Source organism: Phalacrocorax aristotelis, chromosome Z (genome assembly GCF_949628215.1).
Source record: "Phalacrocorax aristotelis chromosome Z, bGulAri2.1, whole genome shotgun sequence".
In the NCBI taxonomy this organism is placed as follows: Eukaryota; Metazoa; Chordata; class Aves; order Suliformes; family Phalacrocoracidae; genus Phalacrocorax; species Phalacrocorax aristotelis.
In genome coordinates, this window is record NC_134311.1 from 60478437 (window position 1) to 60494515 (window position 16079).

Sequence of the window (16079 nt, forward strand, 5' to 3'; positions counted from 1 at the left end):
GCAAGTCAAGTATCTGCCTCTGTGGGTGTCAGTTTGAATCTTCTGTAGTTAACCATGCCTCATCTACTCACTCATACCTAGCTGGTGCTTAGCAACTTGTAATACAAATCCAGGGCAAGTAGCATATGTGTGTGCATCTGCATACACAGATCAACAGCCTTTGTAAAGAGTGTTCCACTCTTTACAAACTCATCAGCATGAAAGACTGTAGGATATTTCCCTACTTCATTCCATAACAAACCACTTACGGAAAAAGTCATGCCTGCATCTCCCCCATCTCATTAGCACTGTAAAGTGCTAGTGCAATTTGTTTTTCTGTATTGATAAATCCACTGGCAACTGGATGTGAAATCTGCATTTTAATGTCAACTACCATGAAAAAACATTGCATTAATACATAGAGGACCTATTTTAAAAATTCATAGCAGTAATTTCAGAATTTGTTTCATTAAAGAGACTCTTGAATGGCCATGATCATCTTAAAGAATCTATGTAGATCATCCTGAAGAATTCATCTAGATAAAAGTAACAACTAAATAACATTGGAGTTTATATTTCCAGTTGGCTTTCTTTTTCCTAAGTGTTAGATATCTAGTTTTTGTATGATTTCATCAATTAGGCAAGCAACATGTAAATTCTCCAGCAAAAGTGACAAATTACTGGACAGATAAGTCTGCTATAAATTAATTATTGTAGTTTAATTACAATAATGGAAAAATTAAAGACACTTCATCTTTCTCACCTCAATGGTGGGTGGATCATTTCTTTTTTTTCTTATCCATGCTGCAAAAGAAATAAAAATCAAATTGATTATTTCAAACATCATGGACAGTATTAAAACTCAAAATTATGATGAGTTTGTAACAGAGAGCAAATGTGTATATAGACAATTACAATAAAATTTGCCGCAACCTGGCAAGCCATATAATTTCCCAAAATACTAAGATCCAGGATGTTACTTCTCCTGTCAATACTCTCAGTCATCACAGAGGGAAAGGTGGTGGTGCGGAGGGAATCAGCTCTGTGAGGAGAGCTTGGGCACAGTTTACATACCACTCTGGCTGCCAAAACAGGCCTTAAAAAGCAGGGCTCATGGCCCAGGCCCATTGTTGAGCTTGTTATAGAGCCGAGCTTCACCCTGAGAAAATGATAAGATGACCGCTGAAAAGGATGAAAAGCCTTTGACCACTCCGTAGCAAAAGGACTCCTGTATATGTCTCAGGCATTGCTAAAGCTGAAAACCTATTTATGTTAGTGCCACCTAGAATTCCTTTACAGGGATGCAAGACACAGCCCCAAACCTAACTGAAGGTCTGCAGAGCCTTGACTGTACCATGTCCTACAGCTGTGTGGGACTACCCACTGCACTGAGGCTCCCTCCATCTCAGTCAATTCATGCTGGAAAAGAGAAGAGAGGAATGAAAGCAGTGGCAATGACAATTGCCCTGGGGCTCAGGTTCTCCATGGTGAACCAATATCAATAGACTTACGCCCACTCCCATTGCAAACACTGATGGTTAGTGTGGGACTGACTGGAGGTAGCAATCCAAAGGGACCCCACTGCAGACAGAGAAGCGGCACTCCATCGGGTCTTGCTTCATTCAGCCAATGAATTATTAGAGGTAGCTCCAACTATTACAGGCATTATTTAGACAAACAAATTACTCGACTGTGGACAAGGCAATATCCAGCACTCTCTGAAAGTATCACCACCACAGCATTTTTTCATGCCTTTTCAATCCACACAATTGGTTAGCACTGGGTTCTATATTTTATAGACATTGGTCTTTTCCGCTCATATTTTTCAAATGAATGAGTAGCAGAATGCAAGTGGCCAGTAATGAACAGAAGGACAAACATAAGGAAAGCCTGTTCCAAGTGCCGAGACGTGGCAAAATGTTCTTTTGTATGGTTGTTTTGATAATTAAGAGTTTTGTTACTGTGCTTGAAAATCAGAGCAAAAATGACATTTATCATTATCACCCAGTCAAATTCCTGTTCTAACCTGCAGCTGTCTATAAAGTATCAGAAATGCTTTAAGAAGGAACTATTCCAAATTTTAATTTTCTAATACTATTGGTGTTGTATTTTGAGGGGAATGAATCAGACAGCAAGTCCAGAACACTAAAAGCTGCACAGTCATAACGTCACCTACCACTGAAAATGCAGTTACACATAGGGTGAAACACTAACGCCACTCTGCTTCAGCAACATTATGAAACTGGTTTTAGGAGGAATAGCTTCCATTTAACATAAAAATGGAATTAAGGGAAACAAAATGGCATTACACAGTTTGGAATTTAGCCATGATGGCAAGGCCAACAGACTTAACTCGAGGTTAATGGTAAAATACCTGTGATGATATGAAGCAAGGTACTACTTTTGGTTCTTGTCTATCAGATGACATTTTCTGAAGATAAGCTCTTTTAAATACCATTCTCAAACACCTTTTCTTAAAAGCAGTCCCTGTCAGCTCTTCTCAAAGGTCTTTTGGTCCTAATGAAGATGAGCCACAAGTTTACCATCGTGGAGAAGCAACTGAGCACTGAATAGTCAACATCACCCTTTCTGCCAAAGTTTTATGTTACTGGAAAGAAAGAAAGCCCATTAAGATAATCCAAAATACAACTAAATGACTTTCTATTAAATCTATGGAACTGAAAGATATTGCATGTACCTGAAGCATTTTCAAACATTTAAATTTTATGAGGATTTACAAATGCAAAATCTGGCAAGGTCAGAGACTAAACTGGCATGACTGAGACTGGCACTTCTCAGCTGGCAGCCTTGCAGAAACTCTTTGTAAAAGGACCAACAGCAATATTAGAGAAAAACATAGCACACAAGGCTTTCTTCCTGACAGAATTAGTCTTTCTCTGAACTTAGCAACAGTTCCAACAACATCCAGAAAAGCAAAAAAGAGGTAGAAGTACAGGGCATAGTGAAGAACATAGACCAGACACTAACTGATACAAGAGTCAGCTGGAGAAAAAAGGAAAAGCAGTAGTTTAAAATGTTTTGTAAAAAATTAAGTCTTAAACCTTCAAAATTTAAGGGATTACTTTCAACTAAGTATCATCTTCTGCCTTCCCATACCTTGGTTCTATCACATAGATGTACAGTACCACTGGTTTCAATTCCACAGCTCTCAGCACCTAAAAATTGCTTCATTTTTTTTAAATTGCCAGTATTTTCTTACAACATGAGCTGCATTTTAACATCAACTGGTTATAGTTAGTGATTCCTAAAGAAAAATTCTTAAAATTTGAAATCCTACAAAAATTAAGCTGCAGTTAGAAACTACTGCTGAAATACAATTATTACAATAGATTTTCTTTCAATAGCAGATGGGACCTTTAGGCAGTTATTTGATTAATGATTTTCAGATTAATAGAATACTTCTATTAAAAGATTTTACCATTTAAATATCTGCCTCAGTTTAACAAACCACAGACAGAACAGTGAAGGGTAACACAATGACACGTGTTCTGTGAACAGAAGCTGTGAAGCAAGGAACGTTACATGACACATTCTCATTCATTAATAGATCTCAATTAGTATCAACGCTCAAAAGCAATAATAAACTTTAATTTAGGAAGATTTCTCATATCGAACATTCCAATATCAGACTGTATGTATTTAAATACGCAAATAATGCACACAGTTATAACGATGTGCTATTTTTCTTTCCAGCTATAATAAGCTGGAAATGCATGGTTTTATAGGAGCTATCAACCTTCCTTCTTTCTAATAAATGTCTGAACTACAAATCTTTTTCAGTTTAACCCTAAATAACTTGCTGATACAAAGACTGGATACCATTTTCCAAATAACTACAGGTAAATTCATTTTAACATCTCTAATGAGCTGCATTAGAAAATCGTTATTTAATGAAAAATTCCTTCACTCCTATGCAACTGAAGAAGAAATACAGTAACAAAATTTACTAAAATCTCTTTATAGCCATAAGATTAAGTTAGTTAGCTTTATACAATATTCCCTCTGTGCAAATCCATTTCTGAACTATTCCACATAAAGCACCGCTCAAGATGTATTACAAGATTAAAAGCAAAGAAAACATCACCTGAATTGAGTGTATTTTAGTACACTGTACTTTAGTGTCTAATAGTTTTTTCAGTCTTTCAAAAGCAATACATTTTTCTAATAGTTCACCTAACCACTCCTCAGTCTTCGGGGAGAGGAATGGGAAGACTCTGATATATTTAATTCCCACCAGTTTTCAGGTGGTTCTCTTTCAGACAGAAAACTTAAAAACCCTTTCAATTTTTTCTAAGGTATCAACAAAATTTTGAACATCCAACATAAGGTGCAAAAAACCACCAACTCCTCATAATTCAGGCTTAAAAGAAATTAATGGTAACAATTAAAGGAAGAATGAATGTATACAAAAATACGACCAGTGATTTACTACTGAGTTAGCACTGATTTTAACAAAATCCAAGCAAATGATATCTTGAAATTAAGATACCTTGCATTCTCTTTGAAAAATACAGTCAGGAGTATACAACTTAGCAACTGATAAGCTCCCCCACCTTTCTTTGCACTCTCCATTACTCTTTTGGTCAATGCAGGTTTAAATTACTGAACAGATTTATACCACAGTTAAATACTTGTTGATGGAAACAAGGCAGGTAGGTGCTTTATTACATATTATTTGAATACCATATACACACATGCATACACTTAATTAAAATGTGTCCAGTGACAGTTATAGCTAGAAAAGATTTCCACATGAACATTCCCATTCCCTACACAAACAAACTGCCCTCACCATTGTCAGCCAAGATGTTTTAAACTTGGTAAAGTAGAGAAGGTAACGTGTGTACCGAGTGCAACCAAAACATGCCTCCCTGCCCCCCAAAGCTTTGGCAATGTGAATCATTGCCTCCTTTCAAACTAGTTATGCTGCTGCTTCTAATTTTATCTGGATGGCACTTCTTGCATTCTGTACTTATTGTAAAGCTACTTTTGTCTAAAAGGAATTTTGCAAGATAGCTGGACATTCCCTACCTTAAGACCCTTGCATTCTTTCATCAGTGCTCATTTGCATTCTCATTAGTATGCATGAGATTTTCATTGAGCTTTAAGGCTCCTACTGGCACATAACACACTGTAATGAGTGTAAAAGTGAGCATGCAAATTAAGAATCCCATTAATCATTAAATTTCACCAGGAAAGAAAAAAAACAGAGACTAGGACTAGATGGGCAATAAAATGCTGCATGAAGCATGCAATCTTATGAATCTCTATAGGTATGTAGAATTACTGATCTCCTCTCAGGAGCACTATTGACATGTCCCGAGGAGGTAGATTACACATTCTACAGAAGATGAACATTCAGAACTAAGATTACAGAAAGGTTATCTGTTGTGTGCATCCCTATTGCCTAGGGAAAGGTATGGACTCCCACTCTACAGTAAATACAAGAGGCTTCACCTAAACAAAAACAGGTAATATGTGAATTGTGCTTATGGATTACATTCTGAATTCAAAACTACAGTACAAAAGGAAACACACTTTGGGATTTTTAAAATAAGAATTGACTTAATTTTCGTTGTACAAATAGCTAACACTAAGATTAAGGAGAACACAAGGGATTATGATTCTATTCTTTTAATATTGAGCATGTTTCAGTTTTACAAAAGCCTTAATGGCCATTCAGAATGTTTGTAAAATTCACAGGTCTGAGAATCTGGGAAATTTAATCCTGGGGAGCACTCAAAACTACCATCTTCAGGAGAAAAGTTACAGGCAAACCCTTCAGGAGTACGCCCTCGGCCCTGTGTTCAGTAAACTCTCAGGACTAACACACAAACATCCTCTCCAGAGTCTGAGAAACATCTTGCACAGACTGAGTCTGTAATCTGGATGATTGGTTTATCTACTTGCTTTAGGTCTTTCTACTTTGTCTCAGTTACCTTATTACATGTTTATAACTTGATAAACGCAGCACCAAAATCAGTCCCTTAGTTTACCAGCTGTCCAGGCTGCATGTCTGAGATACACAATGAGATTTAACTCAGACTCTCTTCAAATTTCCCTACAGCCTGCTCCCACTCCTTAAGCAAACCCTTGTCCGTGATTTTATGCAAGTTCTGCTCATACAACTCATGCCCTTAAGTATTTCCAGGGACACTACTTTATTCATTTGGATCACAAGAAGCTGCTTTTCTGGTCACAGCAGCATGGTGTAGGGAAACAAGGAGAGGGAAAGGCTGCTGGGATGACTGCTTTTAAATCAGGCAGCCATTAATGATTATCCACAAGTGAAAAAACTGAGCCCTGGCACAACAAAGACAGCAAAGGTGAAAGCAACTCTCTGCAGATTCCAAGAAAAAGGAGAGGAAATAAGGCAACAGAAACTTCAGCACAGTCCTTGAAGTGAAAAGCCTGAGAAGGCTAGGCGAGGAGACTGATATTGCCAAACCAGCCAAAACTGAAGCCGAGAGGCCAGAGACGTCAAAGTGCATACACAGGATTTGGAGAGAAGGCCCGTGGAGAGGTAAGCATGTGCTCAGTACAGAGGACTTAGAATACTAAAAATCAAAATAATTTCCAGAAGTAAAGAGAACACAGAAGTAACAAATATTATAAAGCCTTCTAACCTTATATTCTTCTTTTACTGTTCAGAGAAAACAGCAAGTATTTTAGAAATCCTTCTGCAAAGCCTCAGACTATTTGCTGGAATGATCAGCATCTACAACACCAAGAATTGTAAAGTGAACACCCACAGAAAGAATGCATTGGGAATTTCAAGAGTCTAGACAGAAGATACAGAGTGAAACTTCAGCACAGGTCTTGTGGGCCTGGTAAACTTCTTGACCAATCTTAAAGAGGAAAAAATAGGGAATTGAATTGTAATGAGCCTTTCAACAAAGTGTGTCTAAAAACCTCATATTAAACCCTTCCACTCAGATAAATGGCTTCCATAGTATTATCTGAACTCTTACTCTTTCCATTTTTTCCCCATTTCTTACTCATTGAGAATTTTTCATTTTACAGAAGGCAGAAAAGTAGTGAACCGAACTTCAGAGCACTCCACATCACTAATTCACAACCCAATATATAGCAAAGGCACAATAGTTCTCTGAACAGCCTCTATACCCACAGCAGAAGTACCAGTTTTCACTTTTTAAAATTATTTTATAGTTCCACAAAACTGTTTGTAATGTTCAGTCTGGCATTGGACATAAAAATACAGGTTAGCCTTTTTTGTGAAATTCTCGTACTTTATATGTCAGAAACATGCACTATACATCCATTCTGCTTGAGGAAGGCACAGGGCAAAAGAAGATGCATGCCTCTTCTCTTTCTGTTTCTAAAGAAATTCAGCACTTAAGAGGAAAAGACAGTTACCTATCTGCATACTGTAAATTTTACTTTTCTCTGTGAAGTCTATTTGATGCTGATAAAATCACTAAGAAAAAAAAACACAGCTACAAAGATGAGGAAGCTAAGCTTTAAAAGTGTAAACGGAGTTCATAAAAATGGGACTGGCCAGTTGCCTTTTCTTCTTTAAAACAAACCTGAATAAGATGGCTTGACTTGCAAAAGTGTCTCTCAGGTCTGGCAGCTGCATCTTTTTATGCAAGTCCATACTGCAGGGTACCTGACTCCAGGGGTCTTGTACTGGTGCTTGCCAAAAGCACCCTTCCAAACAGCTGTACCCTCCCATGTACCACACTGTCAAGTTATATGGATTTGTGCTAACGTTTCTGAAGAGAGATCCAGTGCAGGCTTATCAATGCCACATCAATTACATCAGTCCTAAGGAACAGGTTCCTATAGCAAGTTGGTTGAACCAGTCTAAGACCCTTTGTGAAAGGGTGATTAGCCCACACCCATCCAAGACTGTCTGACTGCCCATGTTGTTTCCTGTTAACTCCAGCCAAGTGCAGGTAGAGTGTGCAGGTAGAGACTATCAGGTTGTATTTTTTGGCTCTGAAAAGTCAGCAGCAGGTCTTAGGTGAGAATTCATTCACAGCAGAGTTACCTGAGGCTTTATACATGCTTCTCAGTGATGGTGGTGCAGAGTGATTGCATGACAGTCACACAGACCTGAGATAACCAGCAGTAACTGGTGGTTTTGCCACAGTTGGCAAATGCTGGTAATAGGCTTGAAACACCGTTGAGAAGCTTTTAGCTGTTAATACTAGCCTTAGCTGATCATTTTAAAAAATCATAGGAATCAGTGTAACGACAATGATAAAATGCAAGCCGGGAACATTTGATATTTCTCTACTGACTCTGCTAAGGAACATAATGGGACCAAAGGTTTTTTTTAGGTATCACGTCCCTAAGGGGCCAACAGTGAGCGCAAAGGAAAGAGAATGATGTCAAGCAAGTATATTGCAATATTTCATCAAAAACCACTGTAGCTTCCATTAATCTGCAGCTCACTGACAAATTAACCACAGTAATATGTGTGTATGAGAAGGATTTTTCTTTCATGAATTCTTAAAATAATTTTCTGATCTCATGCAAACTCCCAGCAAGCAGAATATTCAATGACAAGAAATTCCCCACTTTAACTACATATTGCTTAAAATTTGTTTGCTTTAAACCTATCAACTTCTGGGAGATGCCTATATATTATTCTCCCCAAAAAGCATGCTGAATGATGGATAGACTCTGTCTACTATTTCAGGAGTTCCTTGCTTATGCTATAGTCCGGATTTTAAGCCACATTTAACCCCACACTTGGCTTGAGCTCCTACACCCTCAAGGACCAACACACACTCCCTCTCTCCTTTCTCTCTTTGTCCCAGGGCTGCTCAGCTAATCCTAAGGAACACCACTGTCATGGTTTCGGCTGAGATAGAGTTAAGTTTCTTCACTGTAGCTGATACAGCGCTGTGTTTTGGATTTAGTATGAGAATAATATTGATAACACACTGATGTTTTATTTGTTGCCAAGTAGAGCTTACACTAGTCAAGGACTTTTCTAGCTCCCCATGCTCTGCTGGGTGCACAAGATGCTGGAAGGGGAGAGGGCTCAGCCAAGACAGCTGATCCAAACTGGCCAAAGGGATATTCCATATCATATGATGTCACGCTCAGTATATTAACTGGGGGGCATTGGCTGGGGGGGAAGTCATCATGGCTCAGGAACTGGTGGCGTCAGTCAGCAGGTGGGGAACAGTTTCATCACTTGTTGGGGGTGTGTGTCCCCCCCAGATGTCACCTCTCTCTTTTGTTACTTTTCTTTTCTTCTTATTCTTAGTAGTAGTAGTATTAAACTCTTCTCATGTCAACCCATGAGTTTTCTTACATTTGCTCTTCCAATTCTCTCCCCCATCCCACAGGGGTCGGGGGAGTGAGAGAGCAGTTGTGTGGTGTTCAGTTGCTGGTTGGGGCTAAAACACAAAAACCTCTAACCTCCCAGAATTTCTTTCTATGTCCAAATTTTTGGACAAAATTTTAATCAGTAGCAGTGGAGAAAATAGTTAATTATTAACAGGTTCTCCAGCATACTACAAGATTGTGCAAGGAAGAGTATAGGAAGCCAAATACTGCTGTAAAGAAAGAAGCCCCATCACTGCGCCACCAATAATTCAACTAACCTACAAATTAACACTGTAGTGAAGGCATAATTAGGAAGTGTAACACATGTAGTTTTGGTTATTCTATCAGATCTCCCTCAGGCACAAGTATTTTAACATTTAATAGGAGAAAGACATGATCACACAGGCTTTATTTACATTTTTATTAAGTACTGATTTCCTAAACATAATTTATCCTATTTGTAAAGGGGTTACTTTAAGAATTCATAATAACTAGGCAGTTAAACAAAAGTCTGCATTACTCAAAATGAATGATAACTGACAATAGTCAGGCTTTCCATTAAAAGCATTGAACCTACATTCAATGGCAAAATTATCTTGAAATAAAACAAAAAATTTCAGGATTTACCTTCCCATTCTGTTGGAAAGTCACCCATTTCATACAGATATGCTTGACGATTTATTGCTTCTACAAATCTTCTTTCTGGTATTATCTGCCCTATAGAAAAAAAAAAAAAGGCAGTTAAATGTATTTCTATATTGTATTTAAATTGCTGATTATGTTATTGTTTTGAAAGAACTGTAGTTACACAAGTGCAATGACGTCTACAGGATAAAAAATGAAGGAATAAAATACTCAGAAAATTATTACCATCTAGATGTCAGTTTGAAATGCTATGTGTTTCAGTAACTTGAATAAAAGCTTGCATGGTCTAGAGTTGACTCGGACTATTAATAACAAATACATTTCAACTCAAGTTATCCCCCTTAATGAATCCCTCCCTTTGAGAATGCTTCTCTGAAGAACTGTCAATTAGTTTTCTACCAACTGTTTTTACCCTCACCTTGGTATTTTCCACACCATTGCTGGTGAGGGATCAGAAACTTGATGCTGTCCTCAAGTCAAAAACCAGCACTGAAAGTTCACTGGTTAGCTTTGCAAAGCAGTCAGGCCACATCATCTCCAATCACTGGCAACTGCCCTGTGCATGTGAGTTTTTCACATATGCATCGAAACTAAATATTTTCTGTGTTAAAAAACAAAAGCTAGTAGGTAGCTGTCTGATAGCGAACATTCAGTATATTGAAAGGGGACCCAGTGTGGACAATCTGGATCTACATCCCACGCACAGATTATCCTACTGCCAAAGAGGAAGAATTAAGGTTCAACTGGTGAAGTAGCACACAGCAGACTGACTGTCAGATGTCATGCTACTGTACAGAGACAGAGTATTTTAATTTGCTTTTTAAAATTAGCCGATACTGGAAGGATGTGCAAGTTCTCCATCTCTCACAGGGAAAAAAACCTAACAACATTCCCCAGGCTTCTTCTGCCAGCTTTTTCTCTTCTTGGGAAGCTGATATGGAGAAATCTGGCCTTTTAAGGAAACACAAAGAGGTATCGGCATAAAATATTTTTGTCATAATTATGTGATTAATGCAGTTCATTCCTTCAGTATGCTTTCAACAAGTATTTAAAATGAAGTTATTTTAAAACTGATAGCAGTCATCAGTTACCACTCAAAATTAATAGCTAAACTTAATACTATTGTTTGTTATTAAGTATTTAATACAGTAAAATAAGAACTTGTATAGAAACTGCAATTCCTTTTCTAAGTACTTTCTTTAGCTTTATAATATTTCTTTTTATTTTTAAGCAATGCAACATTTTTACTGTTTCAGATATGCTATCAGGCAAAGAAAATAATGTAGCATACTTTCACCTCCAAGATCAGGTATTTTTAATCAGTGTTGAAAGATACACGATTTATACTTATTTGTTTTATAAGTACACAATTCCTATGTTGAAGATATTATACTTCATTCACTTGCTTTAAAATAATTTCCTTTCAACAATACCATGTATAATTCAATTTCTCAAACTCTTAATCTACAAAGCAAAACAAAATTACAGAATTACGTTCTTCCCATACAGGTTTCCAGAAAAGCTGAAGACCTATCTAATTAGGTCTGATCCTATGTAAGTCTCAGAACTAACACTCTTCTCCACTGTTGGAAATTCACTAGATTTCACTGTTAGCACAGAACCTTTTAAAAAGCAGTCCGTAATTTGACTCCTATACAGGTAGAACAGCCTAAGTAAACTGACGTAAGCAAAAGTAATGAAGAACTGTAGTTTTCTACTTGCTTCCATGACTCGTGATTGATGTTGTGTCTTTATACATTCCCAAATAAAACGTTTTTAACTAATCTACTTTTAACAAAATACACCACTTTATCTTCTGCTACAAGCTTTTATAAGACACATGTAAAAAATTATTTCTCCAGATCCCACGCTCAAATCACATTGTAGAGCCAAACTCAGAAAGTCATTTCGCAAAGATGTTATTTTGAAGAATCATCACACAGTAGTGCTGGTGGCTTTTAAGCCTCTCTGCATTTGTGATGTACACACGACACTTCACTTCTGCCCGATTTGCCTTGTCCACTAGGTTTCTTTTGCAGACCACCACTGACAAATAGTTGACATAGACTTTTCTATTGAAGATCACGCTCAGTCCACTTTAGATGTAATTAAAACGTTTTACAGTTAAGAAGTGTGGTTTTTTTATATATGAAAGGTATTGACTGTCTTGATTTATATAGACTAATTCATTCACATGTTTTCAAATAAACACTGTGTTCTCTGCTACTCCAACTCAAGAAACTTCACTTCTAAGTATATACAGGAAGCAATTACAAATAGCAATATAAGAACCAGTATTTAGAGTTTTAACTTTAAAATTAACCTCATTTTCATGTGACCACTAGATCTTAGAAACATAGAAGCACCATTAATACTTCAAGTCGGGTTTATATAAGACACAACATATCCAAAGAATAACAGCCAATAACTTACAAAACAAAAACCAGATTACTTCAGAAAGAATTTAACAGATGTACGGAATACATAGCACACGAAATACTGAAGTAGCCAAGATTTGCAACTTTGCAGGAGTTACAAGCAGGCAAAATGGCCAAGGAGTCTAAGAAATGGACAGATCTTTCAGCAAGTGATACAGTATTTACACATTTTAGATTTATATACTTTCTTACTGTACAAATATATATATATATATAAAAGCCTTTTTGTCCCAGTCTATCTGAAAGTCAATGTGTGATGGCTGAAGTGAATTTGTATAACGGCCTGAAAACAAGAGAGTTTAAGAGAAGTTAGGCAGCCTGCCAGCATGAGAAAGGGGTAGCCAAAGCTGGCAGCGAAATAGTAAGTGAAATGTGAAGGTGTAGCAAATGACTTAAATGAATTATCTGCTAAATTTCTACAGCCATATCCATTGTCTATGAAGCCTAGAAACTGAGCCGTATTTCCACAAAAAAAACATGGTTAACTGTAGATATGCACAGATATTATGAGTATTTTAATTTTTCCGTTTCCTCCAAGGAAGAGCTCCTCTTCTATGAACAAAACATCCTAGTTGTTTCCGCTGCAGTCACTAAATCTGATATATCCACATTTACATTAAGAAAAACCCACTGAAGAACCTTCCAGATCAAAATAAAGTTAAATAATTAATAATCCCACATTTTTATTGTTCTATAACCAAATAGTTTTAAGAACTTGATATGGGAGGAATAACCATATATACACACGCTATTTTAAAGATGTCCAGCAGCCCTAGATCGATTTTCACTGTTCACAGAACTGTTATGTGAAACAGATTTCTCTGTTGACCTCCAAACAAGTTCGTCTAATGTGTACAGCTAGAACAAACTATGATCAGTAACAAGATAAACGGGACTGTCAGCAGGTAACTTGATGGTTTTGGTACCTGAACTGTGCAAGAGCCCCTGTCGGCTATAAAATACCAGTATGTTTTGCAATAAGCAGATGGAAATGGGACTCTTTCACACATGTGTATGTATGGAGGTACCACATTAAAGCAACAATTCGCAATTCTCATTCAAACTGAGTTAGTCTCAGCTGTACATGAGAACTCAGGACTAGGAGACTTTTGGCTTGCTGATTTGCACTGTCTGCTCAGTAAGAGTACATGGAGGAAACACTTTATCAATTACTTAGACAAAAGAAATTTTTTTTTAATGGACAGATGGAATATGCAGCCTTTGTTAATTAAGACAAATGGACTAAATTTCAGTTGCACAACACTGCTGTACTGTTTATGAGGAAACAAGCATTTTTAAAGCATACCTATTTACTGAAGCTGTATGTACTCTGAAGACATTAAATTGTACTTCATTTACTAATGGTACGTTATTTCACCATCAGTAACACAACATAAACTTTACCTACTGGAAACAAAGGTTTCTAACGTTTTTTTCAGCAGTATCTTACAAAGCTCAACACAATGGACCCCCATTTCTTTCCTCTTGTCTAGTAACACCTCAACAAGTTGTAGTTTTTGCTAAATATGAAGCAGTACCTAAGTTAGCAAAGCAACTGAACTACCAGCAGCTCTTCACACAAAGCAGAGAAAGAACTACTTTTCTAGAGGCAACAAAAAAATAATTATTTCCTCTATAGGTTGCAGGAGTGGCCCATCACCTTCAGAGCAAAATACAAAGTTCTCATCTCTATTGGAGGAGAAGGAAAAAAGAGTTTGTTGTGGAGAAAGGGAAAACCAACCCTTTTAAAGGTGAACATTACTTTGTGCAAGCCTAGATCACTCCTTTGGATAGATTTTCACTTGAGGGACCCTGTTCGTTTCCAACTGTCTTCATGTTAGCTCCTGGTCAGAACTGCAGTATTTCTGCAAGAATGAACTCCACCTTAGGATATATGTCAACATTTTTAAGATAATACTTTTTCCCCAAAGAATTTTTACTTTATTTTTTCAATATTTACATTTCTATGATGTTAATTAATTTTAATAACTTTCAATAGCTCATCATATTTATTTATACAATAAATCAACAGAGAAGTCTGAAATAAAATACAAAAATTTTAATATTTGCTCCTAACGTCTATCACTTACACACGTAGTTATGTTTTCTTTAATAATTCATATACTTGAGGTCATCTAAACTCTTTATGCTTTACAAAATCATAGTAGAAACTCATTTCAACTTTTAAGAGCAGCAAATAAGGCCATAGGATGCTTTGTTCTATGGTTCTGATTTCCATTAACCTCAAAAGAACCAGGATCAGTGATTTCCAGTTTCACAGTGATGCAGGATCAAGCAATATTAAACTTGGTACGTAAGTGCTGAATGAGCAAGTCCAAAAAGCTGGAAGTACCAGGCACTCAGGGTCAAAAATAATGCTTTGACAGTGCCAGTACCATAGCTATACCATCTTAGTATAATTTGTTATTTTGTATTAATTGCTGTTCCTACTACCCCACACTGCATACCAAAATAATTGTTCTCACCTTGCCCTGATTTCTTAAAGCATTTACAACTAATGTTCAGTAAGGAGGAAATGGTCTGCCATGTTTAATTCACATGGCTAACAGATTTTGCCAATACAATTCATTAACTATTATCTCTATCCCACTAACAATGCATTTGACATAATACAAAAAGGTTAAGGGTAGGCGCATATTGCAACAGAAACTGAAGACAGCCAAGATAGTTTTGAGAGAGTTTATTTACATCCCAGAAACGCTAGCCACAGCAAATTCAGAGCTTTGATAATTTTTCCCACCTTATCTCTGAGTTTGACAGTCTTCTGGACTTCAGCCCCAGCAGGTAACACTAGCCCAAACAGCATATACATTTACTGCAGCCTCTAGGCAATGTACAACCCTGCAGTCTACGTAGTTTAAACATAGATAAAATCTGACTTATGGGTCTGGGTCTCTTGGAGGTGAGTAAGCTTTTTGGTTTTATTTCTCATTAAGCAACCAGAGAAGATGTCAAATTTTGATGTGGAATTTAGATGAGAGAGTTCTAGCTTTGCCAGAGCATGTGCAACATCATTCCTTTTGTCAGAAATGGGTATTAACATAATCACAGCACATCTGATGCTGTCCCAGAAGGCTTTGCTTGTCCTCTGAAATTTCCACTGACACGGACTTTTCCCATCTTGACAGCTTCCACTGTCAGTTTCCCAGGGAAAGGGATCTGTACTTAAATCACCTTCAACAGCTTCTCTAGGATGGACTGTTTGTGCTCTGGAGAAGTCCTCACTCTTGTAAATGTGACCAACATGCACTTACAGTATTGTTAGCCTGATTTTGTCCCAAATTTTAATGCAGAAAGTAATCTCAACAAATCTGACTCTGGACACCATCTAGATTCTGCTCTTCTTACAAGCATACCTGCTAAACATTGAAGTTCTTGCAAACAAGACTTACTACCCAACTATTTACTAGCTAGCAATTGATCTATAATTCAATCCCTGGGAAAGTTATGAAACAAATCCTCCTGGGGCCATCACAAGTCAAACGAAGCACGTGATTGGGAACAGCCAACATGGCTTCAGTAAAGGCAGATCATGCTTGACAAATCTGGTGGCCTTCTATGACAAAGTGACTTGCCTGGTTGACAAGGGGCGGGCAGTGGACATTGTCTACCTGGACTTCTCCAAGGCCTGTGATACGGACCCCGACGGCTGCCTCCTGCAGAAATTGA

General features: G+C 37.3%; 1 protein-coding gene across 1 annotated transcript in view; it reads right to left on the reverse strand.

The window, feature by feature from the left end:
- The window catches only part of NDUFAF2 (NADH:ubiquinone oxidoreductase complex assembly factor 2), a 72981-nt gene that overhangs the window by 14031 nt on the left and 42871 nt on the right, over nucleotides 1-16079 (reverse strand). Inside the window, exons 2-3 of the mRNA XM_075079373.1 lie at nucleotides 9934-10023; nucleotides 743-783 (exon numbers count right to left, since the gene is read on the reverse strand). Coding sequence (XP_074935474.1) covers nucleotides 743-783; nucleotides 9934-10023 — 131 coding nt within the window. The remainder of the gene's footprint in view (nucleotides 1-742; nucleotides 784-9933; nucleotides 10024-16079) is intronic.